This window comes from Hoplias malabaricus, chromosome 4 (assembly GCF_029633855.1).
Source record: "Hoplias malabaricus isolate fHopMal1 chromosome 4, fHopMal1.hap1, whole genome shotgun sequence".
Taxonomy (NCBI): domain Eukaryota; kingdom Metazoa; phylum Chordata; class Actinopteri; order Characiformes; family Erythrinidae; genus Hoplias; species Hoplias malabaricus.
The window spans coordinates 17363605-17382808 of record NC_089803.1 but is presented as its reverse complement, the minus strand read 5'-3'; the positions used below and the strand labels follow the sequence as shown (position 1 = coordinate 17382808).

The following is a 19204-nucleotide window of genomic DNA, read 5'->3' as shown; positions in this document are numbered from 1 at the left end:
GCACTTCTGAGATAAATACTGTCCCAAACCGGGTTAGAACTCCTTAAATAGCACTCTCACAACCTGCACCTGGCTTTCTAAAGCTGATCACTAATCATTAATCACACCCGGTGTGATGCCTTCATAGTTGAAATTGAAGGAAGCTGAGGTGACCCTTTCCTCGCCGCTAGAGGGCAGTGATACCACAAGTAACGTTACCTACTCCTACATAGTACTGGGTAGGAGTTGACGTATTGGCCCAAAGTTTGTGGACACCTGCTCATCTGAAATCAAGAGCTTCTGCTCTTCTAGGAAGAGTCGACGCTAAATTTCTGAATTGATTTGATGGCAGACAGCCACCGGCGTTGTTGAGGTCAGGTGCTGATGTTGGAGGATTAGTTCTGGCTCTCAATCGCCATTCCAGCTCAACCCAAAGGTGTTGGATGCAGACCCAGTGCTTGTGAGACTGCAGTACCAATGATAGGAAGCTTTATACCCTTCTAAACGGCAGTCAGCATTCAGTATGGGGTTTATACACGCTGTGCACACTGGGGGCTCCATACAGTGGGTGAATTCAATGATTAAAGGGGTGTATACAATCTTCTGCGCCTGTAGTGTTACAATGTTATTGATTTGTCTGAGAGTGTAGGTTAGTAGCCTGTAAGAGTTGATACATAAACGTTCAGATTTATTTCATGTAAATAAGATGTTGACTGATTATTAATATTCACATCCTGCATTTTTCTCCACAGCAGAGAACAAAAGGCCACAGCTACGTCCATCAGGTCTGTTATATAAAGCGCACCTCATTTTAATTCAAACACACTTCAGTTGCCAATAAAACACACATCGAGTGCTGTCTTATGTAAATCTCCATTTATGAAAAACTGCTTCGTGGTGTTTATGTAATTTTTATTTCCAAATATAACAGCGTTAGTGTGTGAGCGTCCTTTTCCACTCTCTCCCTGTTAAACTGCTGTTGTGCAATGACTCTGACGCTGATGTTGTCTCTAAAGCTCAGTGGAGTGAGGTTCCAACTTTATGATCCTTTACAAAATTCAGTTTCTGAACCTATACGCGACCTTTGACCACAAAACCAGATCCTCACCGTTAATGCAGTGCTGGACGACTCTAACCACAGAAGTGCAATGTAGCTGTTCCAACACTTCGGGATGTACACAATGTTGCCCAAAGTATTCGCTCATCTACTCTTCTGGGATGGCTTTCCACGAGGATTAGGAGTGTATTTCCACGAGGATCCAGAAGTACCTTTGTGAGATCAATCTCTGATGTTGGACGAGAGCCTGGCTCTAATTTATCCCAAAGGTGTTCTATCGGCTGTGGACCAGTTAAGATCTTCCACACCAATCTCGCTCATCCATGTCTTTATAGACCTTGCTTTGTGCTCTGGTGCACAGTCATGTTGGAACAGGAAAGGGCCGTCCCTAAACGGTTCCCACAAAGTTCATATGCGGAAGAATTAAGAGTTCCTTTCGCTGGGACTATGTGGCCGAGCCCAACTTCTGAGAAACAACCTCACATCATAATCCCCAGTCAGACACTCAGACATGCACCATTCTCCTGGCGACCTCTGCGTACTAAGTACATCTCCTGTCATTTTACATGGTGTACCACTTTGTGGCCGAATTGCTGCGGTTCCCAGTCACTTTCATTTGTTACTATACAAGCAATCTGCATGCCTAGGTGCTTGATTTTATTCACCTGTGGCCATGGAAGTGATTGGAACAGCTGAATTCAATTATTTAGATGGGTGTGAATACATTTGGCAGTATAGTGTCTGTATATAGCAGTCTTTAGTTTAAACCTGGCTCTGATTTTTTTTTTTTTTTACATTTTTAATAAAAAGGATATGTGAAAACTTTCTTATAATTGGGATCAGGGATGTAGTAGAGGGTGAATACACACAAATGCAATGAATTCCTATTTATCATTTAAACCTTTAACCTCTCTTCTCAGTTATGTCTTCTGTACAATATTTATTTCCAATTAAAAACAAATCCACTTCTGCCTTAAGAGTGGCTCTACACCTTCATCCAGTACATTCACATCTATCCCTGCCTCCACCGGATCCTCCCCAACTCACCTGGCGGGTGATTAATGATGTAAGAAATCCTGTCGGTCTGGATCCGTCCATTTGAGACTGCCTCTGGCGACACTGCACTTTCCAAATGGAAATGAACATCCATTGTGTTGGCTGCTTATTTCACTCATTTTAAATCTTCTAGTGAATAAACACTGCTACACGGACGCTTTGCCCATGTTTAGGAGCTGAGCGGCCTGCAGACTTTTCTCAAAGGCAGTGGTCGGCTCAGAGACAGAATAAAGCAGGGTCCATCTGAAGAGTGAATAAGAGCTTCGTTGTTGTCTGGGGCCACTCTTGATCAGTCAAGGATAAAATTCTCCAGAGGTCCTTAAGCTCACCTGCAGGTGTTCCAGCTCTGTGTGTGTGTGTCTCTGTCGGTGTGGTACTCAGCTAATAAGAGTTCCCTCAAATGAAATTGTGGGAGGGGTCTCACTTTTCTTTATGGTCTGAGTCTCTTGATGCTCTCTAAAGAGAAGATTTAAAATTCGGATCAAGTGTGTATATGTATTTGTTACTAATCCAAACACACTGTAACCCACAACCCCGCTCCTGGCACAGAGGCTTTGTTGTGTGAACAGAAAACTAGCCGTGACCCGTGTGTCCTGCGTTGTAGATGTTAACTGTATAATCAAACCTGACCACTGTAGAAGTGTATTATCCAATAGAAATTAATGTTTGGTATTATCAGGGTATCAGTAAAGCTTGGGCTAATATACACACAAACACCTTGGTGTCCAGTAATGAGCTGTGGAGCAGTGTTCTCTGGAGTGATGCTGGAAAATGTCTGTGAAGTTTTGATGGCACTCAGCCTCAGAAGCCTAAGTGAGGTCAAGTACCGATGTTAAGGGGTTAGTTCTGGATCACACATGAACACAACTCTAGCTCCATCCTGTATCACTGAGAGGAGTTGGAGTGGTGTTTATTTATTTTTTTGATCCAGAACTAATCATCTAACATCAGTAATTTAAACTTAAAAGGTTTGCTTCTGAAGTCTTGGTGGTGCCAGGGATGTGAAAGTCCATGATGGAACGAAGAACCATATCAGGACATTAATGTTTGCAGCTGAATGCCATCAAAACCTCACAGAAATGTTCCAACATCAGTGTCCAGGGAATTCTTTGAACTAGATTTACTTACAAAAGATGAACAGCTTGTACCAGGAGAGAGGACAAACATTTAGCTTTAGTCGGAGAGGAAAGAGTCATAGCCGACTGCATAAAGACGTTTATACACCCACAATCACATACAGATACATCCAGCACCGACTCCGTTCATCACCAACATGTCACAGCGTCACAATAAATGAAATCCAGGGGCTCCTTTTGTTCTGGATGAGCGTTTTTCCAGTAGTTCTACACCCGATCTGTTTAAGCCAAAGACCACCTGTCCTGATATGGTTCTTTGTTGCATCATGGACTTTCACATCCCTGGCACCACCAAGACCTCAGAAGCAAACCTTTTAAGTTCGAGACATCCCTAATGCTGTGGCCTACAGGTTAAAGAGGGAGGTTTGGGACCAATCTCCAGCACTAGCAGTAAAAAAGGGATGGGGTGGAAGGTAGGAACAGTACTTTCTTCTCCAACATCCGTGGTTGAACTTTGAGCCATGCACTAACGCCCAACTGTTCCCTGGGGGCTATGGCTGGCTGCCCGTGTTTCTGAGAGTGCCACATACCAAACTGACATCGGCCAGAGCTCACGCTCCCGCCACTAAGTGGTTATATTATTGTGGCTCGTTGATATATAATCTGTCATTGTTTTTTATTTTTATTCTGTTTACAGCCCCAGCTGCGAGGGAGGAGCATTACAACCGTTTCTGATTTGTTGATAGCATTTTTACATGAATAGTATTTGAATATCCCACCGAGTTGGCACTAGAGGTCAGCACAAGGTTGGTCTATCTGTGGGTACCATGTGCAGTAAAGGTCAAATTCACAACGCCTGTGCTCAGAGCAGGCAAACAGTGGCCGGGAAGGCTATCACTTTCAGAGAAACCATGTAAATCTACGTCCTTTTTGATATAATGTGTGAACATAATGAATCAATCCATACATCATCTACTAGAAATAAATTTGGCACTGAATATATTTGAGTCTCTGGCCAGAGTTTGGAGCAGAGAACAGCTGTTTGTGATGTTTATTCATAACATTTTAATAAGACCAAATATATAAACTATGAGATATACTTGTTGACCATAGTGCATTTCCATGGCTTCAGGAAATGACCATAATGTTAACGACAAAATAACATAACATCAGAGGTCTGTATCAGTTCTCCCAGAATCCTAAAATGTCAGTCAAAACCTCGAATTAATAAAAAAAAAACCTTAAAGGCTAAGCACCACTTAATGGACCTCCATGAATATTTGACATTATTTTAGTTACTGACATATAGAAGTATGAATTAAAATGAAAATAGCAGCTTAATTTGCTTTAAAACTGACAATTTTATTAAATTAACGGAAAAACCCGAGCTCTCTACGGAAATTCTTGAACGCGACCGTGACGTCACTGGTGGACAACAGCTGAACAACGCCGCGGTAAAACACCGTTATGACTGACTGTTATGACAGTATCTAGCTAAATAACCAACATTATTCATGACAATAGCCTAGCAATAAGCTAAACTCAAATGTAGAGGTACCGTTATTCTTGTAAATGTGATCGAAGTCGAACTCGAATTCATCCGACACTATAAACCTCCGTAATGCAGCTACGTAGCCGAGTATAATCTGAGACACCGAGTTTAGCGAGTCAAGCTAACGTTAACTAACACCAACTAAAACAGGCGAAGTGAGTGTCCTTACCCTGTTTACCTCCATGTTACAGAGGCTCTTGAACACCTTTCGTTGGTGTCCTTACATGCCCATATTGTTGGAAAAGCACCAGTGAAATGAGCTACAGATAACGGAGTGAGCGGATGGTCCTTTCCAAAGTGCCCGTTTAAAGTTGACAAATTTAGTCCATTTTCTGGATATTTTGGGATCTTTGGGCCATTTGTTCACAGATGTCCCACTGTACATTGAATGATTGCAGCCAAAAACAACACACCTTTTCCTCATTTTGCATTAAATTAAGTGCAGCTTCTAGAGTTGTTGTCCACCACTTACGTCACAGGCAAGACGCCTATTAGAGTTTCCCAACACCGTTGGGGAGGAGGGGTGACCAACGGTCTTTTAAAACTTATTCCTTCAATTAGTAAGAAATAACATTTTCTGACTATCAATAAACACAAGTTAGGAACTCAAATCCCACTGTATTTATTTGTTTGACACTTTCATAGAGCTGGTGCTTAGCCTTTAAGATATAGACCATTGATTTCTTATTATTCTAAACTACACACCTGAATAACCTGGCCCCTCCCGACCAGCTGCTTTGTTTATATTTGCAAACACAAAGCATCCCCAGAACTGAAACTGAGAGCCACTGCATTAAAGGAGTACTTGCTACATGACCGCCTTCCCATTGGGAAAACCTACCCTTGATCCAAAATGGCTTTCAAGATGGTGGCCATGTTCTAGACTCAACCTAAAAGACAGACCCCCCCCCTTTTATTTGATTAAAAATAAAATATAAATTGTGACTCAGTTACATTGTGTATTTTTATATCATGCAATAAACGTATGGAACACAGGTGTGTTACAGTTTTCAGGCTGATACACTCCTTTAAGGGACAGCTCAGTAGAAATGCACAGAACAGCTGAAAAGACAACACTCCAAAAAGACTGAAAGGCTGCTGATTTCCAGTTCCTTTAAAGTGCAAACTCCACTCCCTCTACCTATGTGCATATGACTAATGAATAAATCACAATGTGGACATACAGAATCCGCCTTAGATCGGTGTTCAACAGCCACGAAACCATCCTTAGATCAGGACACATACATAACAATGTAAAGCCTGGAGAAGGACTGGAACTCTACATAAAGATCTGAACAGATGAATAAAACATTGCTTTCTTACAGCTCTGTCAAAGTGGAATGAACATTAATCGACTCCTATATAAATCCACCAGGACAAATCCCTTTAAATGAAAACCATATCCCTTCGAATCCATCTGGACCCAAAATCTGACGAATCACTCCACTGTAAATATCTCAGGACATCTGTGGTGTGGCCATGTCTCGCCTGTTTGGAGTCGGTCAGTTCTGGAAGGTCTGAGAGTCCAGCCCAGTGCTGAGGGGTCCCCATTCAAAAAGGGGTAGCAGTTCATATTTTACTGTAGTTCCTGAAGACATGAAGCTCTGTTACACGTTTTCAAACAGATGTCAATGCAGCAGCAGCTTTAAAATGGCTCAACACACTTGGAGGAGAACACTAACTGCCCATAACTTCTGTTATGTTAGTCAGCAGATGCCCACACTGGCTAGTATTGTGTTGAGTGTTGGTACACCATAGGAGAACACCATTCTCTTGAACTGTGGCCATGGTATGACTTGGGTGGGGTGGGGGTCAACCAATAAAAATCAATACACTTCAGCGTTAATATCCCGAATTCATTCAATTTTCTAAAAATTAAAAACAGTAGTCGTTATAAATCTTGAAATACTCTTTACCTCCGTAAAGAGAGTAAATCAGATGCTCTGACAACATAAATAAACATTTCCTTTCTATACAGACCACAGGACTGTACATACCCTGTCCAATCGTTTCAATCAAACCGAAGAAAACGGTTGGACGGCTAACCTCCGTGTCAGAGCATTAGTGGAGACTCGTGCCTGGAGAGAGAGACACGCCTCAAGGCTGGAGGAAAGGCAGAGAGGGAGGTAAAGAAGGCTTCCAACAAAAAGAGACTGGATAAAGCCTGAGAGCAAAGCAGAACATCGAGGAAGCTACTGGGCGTTTTCTTACACGTGGGTGAGACATGACGTAGGTGGATGGCGTTGGAAGACGAGGCATCGTTCTCTTCTCTGTGACTTATCGAGTGTCTTAGGGGAGTGGCTCTGGAACGAGGGCTGAATGTAGGGGGAGGGGCTTCTTCAGTTGGATTTATTTATTTATTTTCAAAAACTGGCTTACACTTACGGGTTCCTACAAACTCACCTACTCCTGCTTGTGACTGGTGTTACGGTAATGACTAAACACATTGTCAAAGATAAAGCCGGATGAAACTGTTGCTATTATTCATCGTTTCTGTATTTATTTATATTTAATTTGTAGTGTTCTCATTGTCGTTATTATTATTATTGTGAAGCATGCCGTGTGGTCTTCATGTAAATAAAAAATAAATAAATACAGAATAGAGAGGAAACGCTGGTGAGGGAAATCACCAACCTGTGCTGGACCGAGGCCTTGTCCACACACACCATTGGTGTTTTTTGAAACATGCGTCACTTTTTCGGTGTTTTGTTCTTTCGCTCAGAGGCAAACGGCATTTACGCTCCCTGAACACAGAGACATTGGAAAAATCAGGAGCTCCCTTTTCAGTGTTCTCATGTAGAAATGAAAAATGGAGAGTTTTGAGTTCGTCTCCTGGTGAAAAAGCAAAAAAAGCAGAGCAGAGAAAAGTACGTACCATGCAGTGGGAAAGCGCTATAACGAGACTCGTTCACTGTTCACTCACAATTGTACAGTTACTCCTACACTGAAGAACAGAGGCATCAGAGACGACTGGGAAGTAGTGGCTGCAGAAGGACGGAGAGAGGATTTGAGGTTTGATTGTCTGACCTGGACATTTAAGAGCAGTCCAGCATGTTTCTATCGTAGGTTTCTTAAAAACAGTCTTGTGTGGATGCTCGTTTTAAAAATACCCTTCTGTGTGTGGAAGAGGCCTGAGGCTTTCCGTAGATTAAAGAGAAACTGAACGTTATTGATTTAGATAAGTTCAGCATCAGCACATGGGCAGAACATCTCACATCAACAGAGTTACCGCCAAAACCAGGGCCCAAAAGGCAAACCAAACCCAGCCCATTATATATTTTGAACGCCGCTGGACACCTCTGCTGCAGAAGCTCAGATTTCGGAAGACTCGATCCTTTCAATCCAAGGAAGACTCGAGGGGGGTCTCTCTTCCTCCTCTGGAGCCCCACCAACATCTGTGGCCCCATCCCCAGCCCTGAGCATCCTAAGTTCCCTCTCCAGACTCTGGTTCTTGCGGACCATGTCCAGGTAGCTGGCCTGCAGCTCTCTCTGGTAGCGGATGACCTTGTCCTTCTCCTGCTGCCAGGTGCTCCGCTCCAGGTCAAAGGCCGAGGTCTGGGCTTCGCTCTGACGTCTCTCCAGCAGAAGCTCGGCCCTCAGACGCTCCTCCGTGGCCCCAGGCGCGGCTTTGCTCTCTGGCTCCTCGTACGTGGCCCCTCGACGCCGCTCCGTCTGTAGGGCCAGCTGCAGCAGCTCGATCTGACCCTCCCTGGACTTCAGCTCACCCCTCGCCTCCCTCAGCTCCGTCTTCAGCAGGAAGATCTCACTCAGCTTCTGGGTCACCTCGGCCTGGGAGTCCCGCAGTTGCTGCTTCAGCAGGGAGATCTCCCCCGTCTTCTGACACACCTGCAGGACACACGGGGTGAGGGTGGGGGCGCAGGGACAGGGGTGGGCTTATTCAGTTCTGGAAACACCTGAGGGGACTGGCTTGCAACTAACTAACCAAGTAAGTAACTCACTCACTCGATCTAACATGCATTATCATTCTCACATACTCATTCACTCACTCATCGTTAGGAACAGCACCACAAGGGGGTGCTATTTCTCTCATTCATTCAGGTACCGCTCCACAAGGTGTTTTTATCAATTTAAAATTGTTTATCTTTTTCTCTTGAAGGGGTCAATGTTTTGAATTAGAATAAATATCACGATGTAAATATCAAAAGATATTATCGGCTAACTGCTACACTGATGGGATATTAGCATCCACTGTTTGTTAGCGAGCAAGGCTTTGGATTTCCAATTTTTTCCTTTTTCCATTCCACCTTAAATGGTGCAGCACTGGCCTAGGCACCAGGATGTAACAGCTGCTCTATTTAAGGTGGAATGGATAGTTCTATTAAGAAGCTTAGTATTTTGCTCCAGATATTTTTCGAGTATGATTCATTATTAATTAAACTAGCACTTCACTGCATTCAAGTCCCACCCCCGGGCTCAGAACACACCTCCCATTGGGTCTCCTCGAGCTGTGGGTTGGGCTGCTGGCTCTCTGCGGCAGCTCCGCGGTTCTTCAGACACTCAAGCTTTAACCTCTGCAGCTCGTCCTGCAGCCGGCTGCGCTCCTGCTGTGCTTTAAACAGCTGCAGCTGCAGAGAGCGCTGAGAACGCTGAGCCTGCTGAGAAACCTGCCGCAGCTTAGTGGAGTACAGCTGCTTCAGCTCCTCCACCTCCTTCTCCCACAGACGCTGCTTCCCCTCGAACACCTACACACACACACAGGCACAGTCAGTGTCTGTAATTATATAACTTATTTTAGTGTATTTCTTGTTGTAAATTTCCACCGTTGTGAGAGTGTAAGTGACAGGGTGAGTGTGTGAAACTGTCCACAGGTGTGAGTGTGTGAGTGACTGGGTGAGTGCGTGACACTGTCCACAGGTGTGAGAGTGTAAGTGACAGGGTGAGTGTGTGAAACTGTCCACAGGTGTGAGTGTGTGAGTGACTGGGTGAGTGCGTGACACTGTCCACAGGTGTGAGTGTGTGAGTGACTGGGTGAGTGTGTGAAACTGTCCACAGGTGTGAGTGACTGGGTGAGTGTGTTGTGCCTTGTCCAGTGTGTATTCCTGCCTTACACTCAGTGACTCTGGACACATCCCTGACCATGATCAGGATGAAGTGGTTACAGAAGAATGACTGAATGAATGACCGTCACACTATTGTGGGGTCAGACCTGCGCTATGGCGTCCTCGCTCTCGTCCAGGTTCCTCCTGATGTGCCGCAACTCGTGCTCTTTCTCCTGCAGCCGCTCCTCCAGCTCCTTCACCACCTCCTCCATGGACAGAGAGAGCTGGTAAGGGGGTGGAGCCTCTGTGGCTCGGCCCTGCAGGCGCCCAAGCGTGGCGGTGCTGCGCCCAGACGGCCGCTCCAGTGCGCCGATGTGGTCGATGTGGCCGGTGGAGGCACTGATGTGTCCGAGGTGCGGTCGGCCCGGAGGGCGGTATGGAGGCAGGCTGGTCAGGGAGTTGTGTCCAGAATCGGACGCAGTCTCTTCAGCTTCTTGACTCAGGGCCCGGGGCGTGGCCAGGACGCCCTTACTGACGCTGGTGGCTCCCCGGGACGGGGATGAGGACGAGGAGGACGTGGACAGAGACTTGGAGGCAGCTCTGACGCTGCTGGTCAGCTCCTCGGGTTTGGACTGGTACAGATTCTGGACGGAGCTGAAGTTCTTCGGAGTGACCGGCTTAAAGGCAGACGGTCTGAGACGAGGCTGATGGGAAAGAGGGGAAGGATTCAATGGCAATTTCTGGACTGCAGTAACTTAATTTACAGTACACGACTAGAGGTCACCTGCTCGTCCCAAACTTCCTCTGAAATGAGGGGTATTAACAGGGACTTTGGGGGTATTTGAGATGGCATACGACATACTGTACACTACTTACAGGCTGAGGCATCTTTGTGTTATGGGATGCAGTACATCACAGAGGTCTTCAAATGGAAGCTTGAATCCAGGTTCCAGACCGGGATTTTAAAATGACACTGTAGCTGGACTAACTTTATAATGCACCTGACTGGTGTCATACCACTGGCCTTTGTAAAATCCTGGCCTGGAACTTGGATCAGTTTCTGGATTTGAAGATCTCTTCCACAGCGCAATGAGGTAATCTCAATTGTTCTTTAATAATGCACATAACGACCAGTTGAACATTATAAATATTAAACTGCTTTAGCTTTAGAATAAGGCTTGGGACCAAAACGTCACTCCCTGCCCCCCCCCCCCCCAACTCCAGGTGTGTGTGGTCACTGGCCCTTGTGTGTGTGTGTTCACTGCCACGGTTGGGTGAAATGTGGAGGTTCACTTTCATTGTGTTTCTGAGCAATGACCACCTAAGAACGTGTTAAAGCCGCGAGAGGCTGGCGTTACTGTGATTTTACCAGGGGGTGTATTTTACATCAGTGTCGAATGTAGCTCAGCCAATCAGATTTTAGGGCCGCAAATATACATTTTACTTTGTTATATTTGAAATGACTCGATGTATTATTTTATACTGGGAAAAGTGACCTAGATGACTATTTAACATAATAAATATTTAAAATAGGGCAGCACAGTGGTGCAGCAGGTAGTGTCACAGTCACACAGCTCCAGAGACCTGGAGGTTGTGGGTTCAAGTCCTGCTCCAGGTGACTGTCTGTGAGGAGTGTAGTGTGTTCTCCCTGTGTCTGTGTGGGTTTCCTCCGGGTGACTGTCTGTGAGGAGTGTGGTGTGTTCTCTCTGTGTCTGCGTGGGTTTCCTCCAGGTGACTGTCTGTGAGGAGTGTAGTGTGTTCTCTCTGTGTCTGTGTGGGTTTCCTCTGGGTGACTGTCTGTGAGGAGTGTAGTGAGTTCTCTCTGTGTCTGTGTGGGTTTCCTCCGGGTGACTGTCTGTGAGGAGTGTGGTGTGTTCTCTCTGTGTCCGCGTGGGTAGAATTTAGAAGTCTAGCTTGGCTCACTTTACTGCTCTGAGGTAAATGTAAAAGCTAAAGGTCATGTTCTAAACAATAAATGTTAAAATTGATCATCTTTTTCCCATTATTTTACTCTATGGATAGTGTCCTTGAGTTTGAGAAAGGCTGTATATAAATTAAACGTATTATCATCAGAAGAATGCAGTATGCAATGGACTAGTGGCCCTTTTGTGCTCATTTGCTGCAGTGACAGCTTCTGCTCTCTCTCTCTTTTTTTTAAATATACACAAACTGGTGTGTTAGCGTTTATTGGAATGGAATAGATTCACATGCTTTTTCCTGATGCTGAAATATTAACAGCCCTATCTTAATGCCTGTTTTGGACTGGAAAGGAAATCAATGAATGGCGGTCCCTGACTTTTCTAAAGCACCGCAGCGTTCCATAATTTAATTACAAAGTTAGAGTGAGGATGAGACGCTACTCGGGGAAAGTTCAGAAGTAACTGAGATGGTCAATGCGTTCGCGCCGAAGCCCCCTCTGCGTTCTTATTCACAGTCGGGACGCTGTGGAGATTAAAAGGGGAAAACACTGCGACACTTAAGCCTTGAAACGAAGCCAAGTGGCATAAATGAATTTAACTCTGACCACTTCCTTCTTGTCTATAAGTCTTTCACTGTTGCGTGCTGCCTGCTCAATAAATCCGTCACAGGCCTGGGTCCTGTTTGATTACCGAGCTGAATTTATACCTTCAGCCGCTGTAGAGTGGGTCTATACGTCTGTGGCTTTATGTGATTTACTCCAGAGGGAGACACCCACCCAGCAATAAACGCAACTCTCCTCAGAACAAAATCACTGCTTTCAAGCAGATGGATAAAACACAGTGTCAACCACTGCTGCGTTTCATTTACAGCCTGGGAAAAGTGCTGTGAGGAAGGCATTAATCTCTGGCTCTCATCTGCTCAGTTAAAGAAGCATTACTCACTCACTGCTCTTGAGAGGAAACAGGAGACGTACGTGTCCTGAAAGGCAACTTCAGTCTGCGTGAAACAGCCGTATTAAGGATTATTACAGGCCGTAAACACTTTAATACAGGCCATACGTTTATTAAAGTACGGCTGACATCTTAATTAAGCTGTTAAACTAATTTAGTTTGAATAACTTATTGTTAAACAAATGGGAATATCACGTGTTCGGTGCATGTTTACATTCATTTGGAGATCTGGAGCCCACCAACCCACAAGCTGTGAAACAAGACCACCTAGACCAGTTTGTGGGCTGCCTGACCCCCCCGTTTACACTCTCATACGTTTCTGTAAGACCTCAGAACTGTGTTCCCTTGTGGAAAAGGGGGAGAATATGTCACCAAGTGTTACTGCTATGACAAAGTAATGACTAACAATGGCACGGAAATATCCTTGAATGTGTCTGTGTCTGTGTGGGTTTCCTCTGGGTGACTATCTGTGAGGAGTGTGGTGTGTTCTCCCTGTGTCTGCAGGGGTTTCCTCTGGGTGACTGTCGGTGAGGAGTGTGGTGTGTTCTCCCTGTGTCTGCGGGGGTTTCCTCTGGGTGCCTGTCTGTGAGGAGTGTGGTGTGTTCTCCCTGTGTCTGCGGGGGTTTCCTCTGGGTGCCTGTCTGTGAGGAGTGTGGTGTGTTCTCCCTGTGTCTGCATGGGTTTCCTCCGGGTGACTGTCTGTGAGGAGTGTGGTGTGTTCTCCCTGTGTCTGCATGGGTTTCCTCCGGGTGACTGTCTGTGAGGAGTGTGGTGTGTTCTCCCTGTGTCTGCATGGGTTTCCTCCGGGTGACTGTCTGTGAGGAGTGTGGTGTGTTCTCCCTGTGTCTGCATGGGTTTCCTCCGGGTGACTGTCTGTGAGGAGTGTGGTGTGTTCTCCCTGTGTCTGCGTGGGTTTCCTCCGGGTGACTGTCTGTGAGGAGTGTGGTGTGTTCTCCCTGTGTCTGCGTGGGTTTCCTCTGGGTGACTATCTGTGAGGAGTGTGGTGTGTTCTCCCTGTGTCTGCATGGGTTTCCTCCGGGTGACTGTCTGTGAGGAGTGTGGTGTGTTCTCTCTGTGTCTGTGTGGGTTTCCTCCGGGTGACTGTCTGTGAGGAGTGTGGTGTGTTCTCCCTGTGTCTGCGGGGGTTTCCTCCGGGGGTGACTGTCTGTGAGGAGTGTGGTGTGTTCTCCCTGTGTCTGCGTGGGTTTCCTCTGGGTGCTCCGCTTTCCTCCCACAGTCCAAAAACACATGTTGGTGGGTGGATTGGTGACTCAAAAGTCTCTGTAGGTGTGAGTGTGTGTCGCCCTGTGAAGGACTGGCGCCCCCTCCAGGGTGTATTCCTGCCCTGCACCCAGTGATTCCGGGCACTTTTTTTTTTGAAAAAAAGGGCAGAATTAAAAAGGTTAAAAATTTTTTGGCAACTTGTACTTAAGAACATTCTTAACTTTAACAGACTTTGTGTTTCTCTTAAGATCCTTTGCAGGTTTTTTCTTAGGAAAGCTTCACATCAGCCGACAGATACCTGTGCTGGCTTAGTACCATGGGGAGTGGGGGTGGGGGTGGGGGGGGGCTGTCCAGGACTCCTGGTATTTGAGATACACTGATTTCCAAATCACAAATTACTCTGGCTGAGGAGGAGACTGAATGGAAGATGTGTGTCTTCTGTATTTCAAATTTCAATATTATTAACTAACCATTCATTCATTTATAAATGATTTCAGTTCATCTTTCTGAAGTCCCGATGGAAGCCTCCTCAGAGGGTGAATCCCGTAACAAACCTGCTGTGAGAACAGGGCAGTAGGACAAACTCGTCCCTCGTACCTTGTCGAACTTGCCGCCGATGGGAAGGGAGTTTTTGCCCACGTCCACCTCCCTGCCGTCCTTGTGGTAGACCTTGGCGTAGACGTTCTCCTCCTCGCTGGAGTGCTCCCTCTTGACGGAGGACGTCCCGGAGATGATGTGCTTTCCTCCTCGGGGCTCTTTCTTGGTGATGTTGAGGTAGTTGAGCAGCTCTCTCTGGTTGAAGCCTTTTCTCAGAAGGCCGTTGCTCTGCCGCTCGGGCCCCTGAGGGGCCGCTCGGTTGGCCTTTGTGGGTGAGATCTCGGCGTTCTCTATCAAACTGCCCACGCTGCCCATGATGCAGTCTGCAGACACCAGAGAGGACGCTGGGTAAAGGGAGCCGATGCTCTTGCTGGCGTCTCGGCTCAGGGGCAGGGTCTGGACTGTTGCCATTGGTCACAGGATCGGGAAGCTCCGCCAGGGGGTCTGGGATTAAGAGGTGAGAGAGAGAGAGAGAGAGACATTTTAAATCTGAGGGCACCTTCCTTGCCCATCTCAGTCAGACGGTATGGGATTCTGATCGCTGACGGTTGTTCCCATGAAAGAAGAAAAGGAGAAATGCCAGGAATATTCTGACTTTAATCTCAAAATTTGGACTTTATTCTGTGAATTTTTAATATGTTTTGTTTTTTTCTTCCATGCCATGGCCCTGAAACTCTATCGTAGCGATACAAGGCACTAAGTCATAACTATAGATAGTAAATCATGAGATATTAATTCATATTTATAACTTATAATAAGTTATTGTCATTTCTTTTTTCAAGTGGCAGAAACATAAAAAAATAATCACAGAACCATGGTATTAATCGTCCATTTAAAGACAAAATTCAGCAGAGAAAATCATATAAAACATTATAGAAAATCTGTACAACATCATTTTGGATCTCATTTTTTATAAAAAACAAACAAAAACCAGGCAGAAACAACAATGAAATCCCATGACGGTTCTGTTGTCATTTTAAAATAAACAGATAAATAAACAGGCACGGTGGCGCAGCAGGTAGTGCAGTAGTCACACAGCTCCAGGGACCTGGAGGTTGTGTGTTCAAGTACCGCTCCGGGTGACTGTCTGTGAGGAGTGTGGTGTGTTCTCCCTGTGTCTGCGTGGGTTTCCTCCGGGTGACTGTCTGTGAGGAGTGTGGTGTGTTCTCCCTGTGTCTGTGTGGGTTTCCTCCGGGTGACTGTCTGTGAGGAGTGTGGTGTGTTCTCCCTGTGTCTGTGTGGGTTTCCTCCTGGTGCTCCGGTTTCTTCCCACAGTCCAAAAACACATTGGTAGGTGGATTGGCGACTCAAGTGTCTGTAGGTGTGAGTGTGTGTTGCCCTGTGAAGGACTGGCGCCCTCTCCAGGGTGTATTCCCGCCTTGTGCCCAGGTAGGCTCTGGACCCACCGCGACCCTGAATTGGATAAGGGTTACAGATAATGAATTATTTTGAGACTTAACGGTGCTGTAATAGGGAAAATAGTGCCTCTGCTGTTGCTATTCCAAGCTCAGGACTGCAGAAACTGCACTATGTAACTTTTGGAGGAGGGTATGAAGACACCCTTCACACCCCCCTCCCCGTTGATTTCAGATGAGTGCCATAAAAATGAAGTGGAGCTAAAACTAACAAAACAAACAAACAAAGAAAAAACTAAATCAAAGTGTGTCTTTAAGCATTCTGCAATTTCTCAACACACTTTTGAAATGATTTCACAGAGTAACAGCTTAAAGTGTGGAATACCTGGGCCCCAGGTCCGTGGGTGGGTTTGATCCACACCTGAGCGGCTGACACCGTTATGTAAGAAAATTCACTTCTGAAATCCAGAAGCGCAGTAGCTGCCCACATGAGGAAAACAGAACAGCATCATTTCCCCAGGCCACTGCTACCCACACATGCAACTGCGGCATACAGTGTTTCAAACACTCAAGAGAAGCACAGAGAGTGAACATGAAACCAAAGAAGAGCGCAGTTAAGTCCATCTTCTCTTTATCCAAGACCATCTGCTCTGGGTCTTCCACAGCAAAAGAACAAGCCAGGCTCCAGAGAATAGTCCGACCTGGTCTGTTTCAGCAGTAGAACATAAGAGAGAGTGTGTCACTGCAGTGGTTCTCAAACTGTGATAGCAGCATGAGGTGGAACACCTGATGACCTCGAAAAATTTATTTATTGTTTAATAATTCAGTGATAACCTAGAGTTTTCATAACTATGCTTTTATAATATGTTTGTGGGCTCTGCTTACACTGTAGTTCATTACAGGGACATCCCAGGGGCACGGGTTTCTGTGATAAGACTCTCTGCTGGATATTGGAGGGTGACTGTCTGTGAGGAGTGTAGTGTGTTCTCCCTGTGTCTGTGTGGGTTTCCTCCGGGTGCTCCGGTTTCCTCCCACAGTCAAAACACAAAACACACGTTGGTAGGTGGATTGGTGACTCAAACATGTCCGTCGGTGTGAGTGACTGTGTGTGTGTCACCCTGTGAAGCACTAGTGCCCCCACCATGGTGTGTTCCAGGGTCAGTGATTCTGGGTAGGCTCCAAACCCACCGCGACCCTGAACTGGTAAGACAATGAATTAATGAATAATAGAAAAAGTTAAAAAGAAAAAAAATAAAGCAATGAATTCAATATTGTCTTCCACCAAAAAAGTAGTTCTGCCGTGAATGGAACACAGTCGATTAGCACAGAGCCAAACAACAACAACCCACTCACAGAGACAGAAGCAGGGCAGCACCCAGATAATTACCGTCTGCTTATGCCTGACCCACACTACAGGGAGAATTGGGTCAATCTGCTCCTCCAGACTTCACAAATGTCTCCCAATTCCAGGGTGTTCGTTCCCGCTCCACAAAGGCCACGTATCTGAGTTTTCCTTTCTGAAAGTCTAGGAGGGTGCTCATGACTATCTCAAAAGCATCAAAGCATCTAGTTGTGTAAGACAAACGGTAGCATTGTTACCTTTTGACTTTCTAACCACTTCTTATGTTAATATTTACAGTATATTCAGCTCTGCTCATGTTCACGTCATCTTTATTAAGTACCTCAGCACATCCTGGCCCCTCCTCTTTGATCCTGATCTTATCGTACTTCCATTCATTCGTTAGTTCATTCATTCAGTGGCAGGTCCGGAGCTTTCTTGTTTTATACAAAACCAATGTGGACCTTCTGTCGTGAGCAGACAACCCACTGCTCAGTTCAGACTGTGCCTTTGAAAATCGAAAAGTGGGTCATCTCATGAGAAACCGAGGGTCTACACCTGGCCCGGAGTGGAACTGTTCCTCACGGCCCCTGCTATGAGCTCAGTCTAGTGGCGTTTACACTGGGGCACACGTGCGTTTTTACACGAATAGCTCAAGTGATTTAACGTTAGAAATGGGTGTTACTCTGCCAGGGATGAGAAATAAACTGTGTTTAATCTCCTCAGTTATGCACCATTTTCCAAAACTGCATCCACATCCCTCTGACCCACACACACACACTCACTGAAAATGTGAGAGGACTGAGTGACTGACCTTCTGCAGCTCCCAATGTAACGTGACGTTTTCTAGAACTGAAAGATTCTTTTAAATGAATGTGTCCATGAGAAGTTGGTGTTGGGAGGTGTTGCCTGCTCTTACATTGTTTTTTTTCTGAGGGCTGGACATGGCTGAGTGTTTGATTTAGTGGTGTACTATGTATTTTTGGTGGATTATACAGTTACAAATGGCTATAACTAAAACAAATGGCTGTGAGCTTGACGAGTTCTGTACTTCTGCAGCAATCCAGGATAAAACTGACTTTTTACTGCTGTGATTTTAGTGGGGCACTGAAACTTTTTAAAAGGGCACTTAATGGCATTCTTTTGGGACGCCCCTGGTTCAGTCCCTCATTCAAGTAAAAACCAGCCTCTCCCTCCGCCGTCACAGTCCAGAGAACCTAAAGGAGCCCACTCGTGTTAAAATGAGGGGCAGAGTCCACACACACACACACACACACGTTTTCAAGTGTGTTATATAATCACAACAAGCCCGGCTCCCACACAAACCCAGCTGCTGTGAAGAGACCCAAAACCACCGCCTGGAGATTATCTCCCACCCACCCAGGAGAGCCAGGGCTGCTTTAACTGACGTGCAACACACTCTTCACTCATCTACAGAGTCTCTCTCTCTCTGTCTCACATACACACACACAACATCACAGTAGGAGGCTGCTCCAATGAAGAGAAACCCACTTTCACCACTGGCCCCGTTCCCACACGGGTTCCACCCTCTCTCTCTCTCTCTTTCTAACTTTCCCCCTTTGCACTCATTTCTTCCCCTACCTCCTCTCATTTTTTTTTTCTTTTCCTCCTTATTGTCCTTGTTTATCTCACTCCAATGTCTCCATCAGCCCACTGTTTTTGTTCTCTCACTGCTTCTCGCCACCCCCCCTGCTCTCTCTCTCTCTCTCTCTCTGCTTCTCGCCCCTCTCTCTCTCTCTCTCTCTCCTTTCCCTCCCACACCCTCTCTTCTATCCCGAGTGCCTCATTAGGGTGTAGTGTGTATTGATCTCTCGCTCTAACTGTGTGATATAAATAAACTCTACAGCCTGCAAACTGCTATAAAAACTAAATACAGTGCACCCAAACTTCTGTTTGTGCTCGGACTCCGTCAGATTAACGACTTGTGTAAAAGAGAGGGGGAAGGCGTGTAAAAAGGAAATACAGGGCGAGAGAAAGCTGGCTCATGAATAATGTAGCGCTCTCATTGGAGCAGCCCTTCGGCTCCTGGTTCTCATTCTGGGTCACGGATAAAGCGATGCGAACTGGATCGGCTCCGA

At 45.9% G+C, this 19204-nt stretch overlaps 1 protein-coding gene across 2 annotated transcripts in view; it reads right to left on the bottom strand.

Annotated features, from left to right (window-relative positions):
* Nucleotides 1-5058: 5058 nt before the first annotated feature.
* The window catches only part of n4bp3 (NEDD4 binding protein 3), a 46474-nt gene continuing 32328 nt past the window's right edge, over nt 5059-19204 (bottom strand). For both annotated transcript variants that reach the window (XM_066669777.1, XM_066669779.1), the window contains exons 2-5: nt 14412-14855; nt 9888-10424; nt 9166-9423; nt 5059-8566 (exon numbers count right to left, since the gene is read on the bottom strand). In XM_066669777.1, coding sequence (XP_066525874.1) covers nt 8033-8566; nt 9166-9423; nt 9888-10424; nt 14412-14822 — 1740 coding nt within the window. In that variant the 5' untranslated portion in view covers nt 14823-14855 and the 3' untranslated portion in view covers nt 5059-8032. The remainder of the gene's footprint in view (nt 8567-9165; nt 9424-9887; nt 10425-14411; nt 14856-19204) is intronic.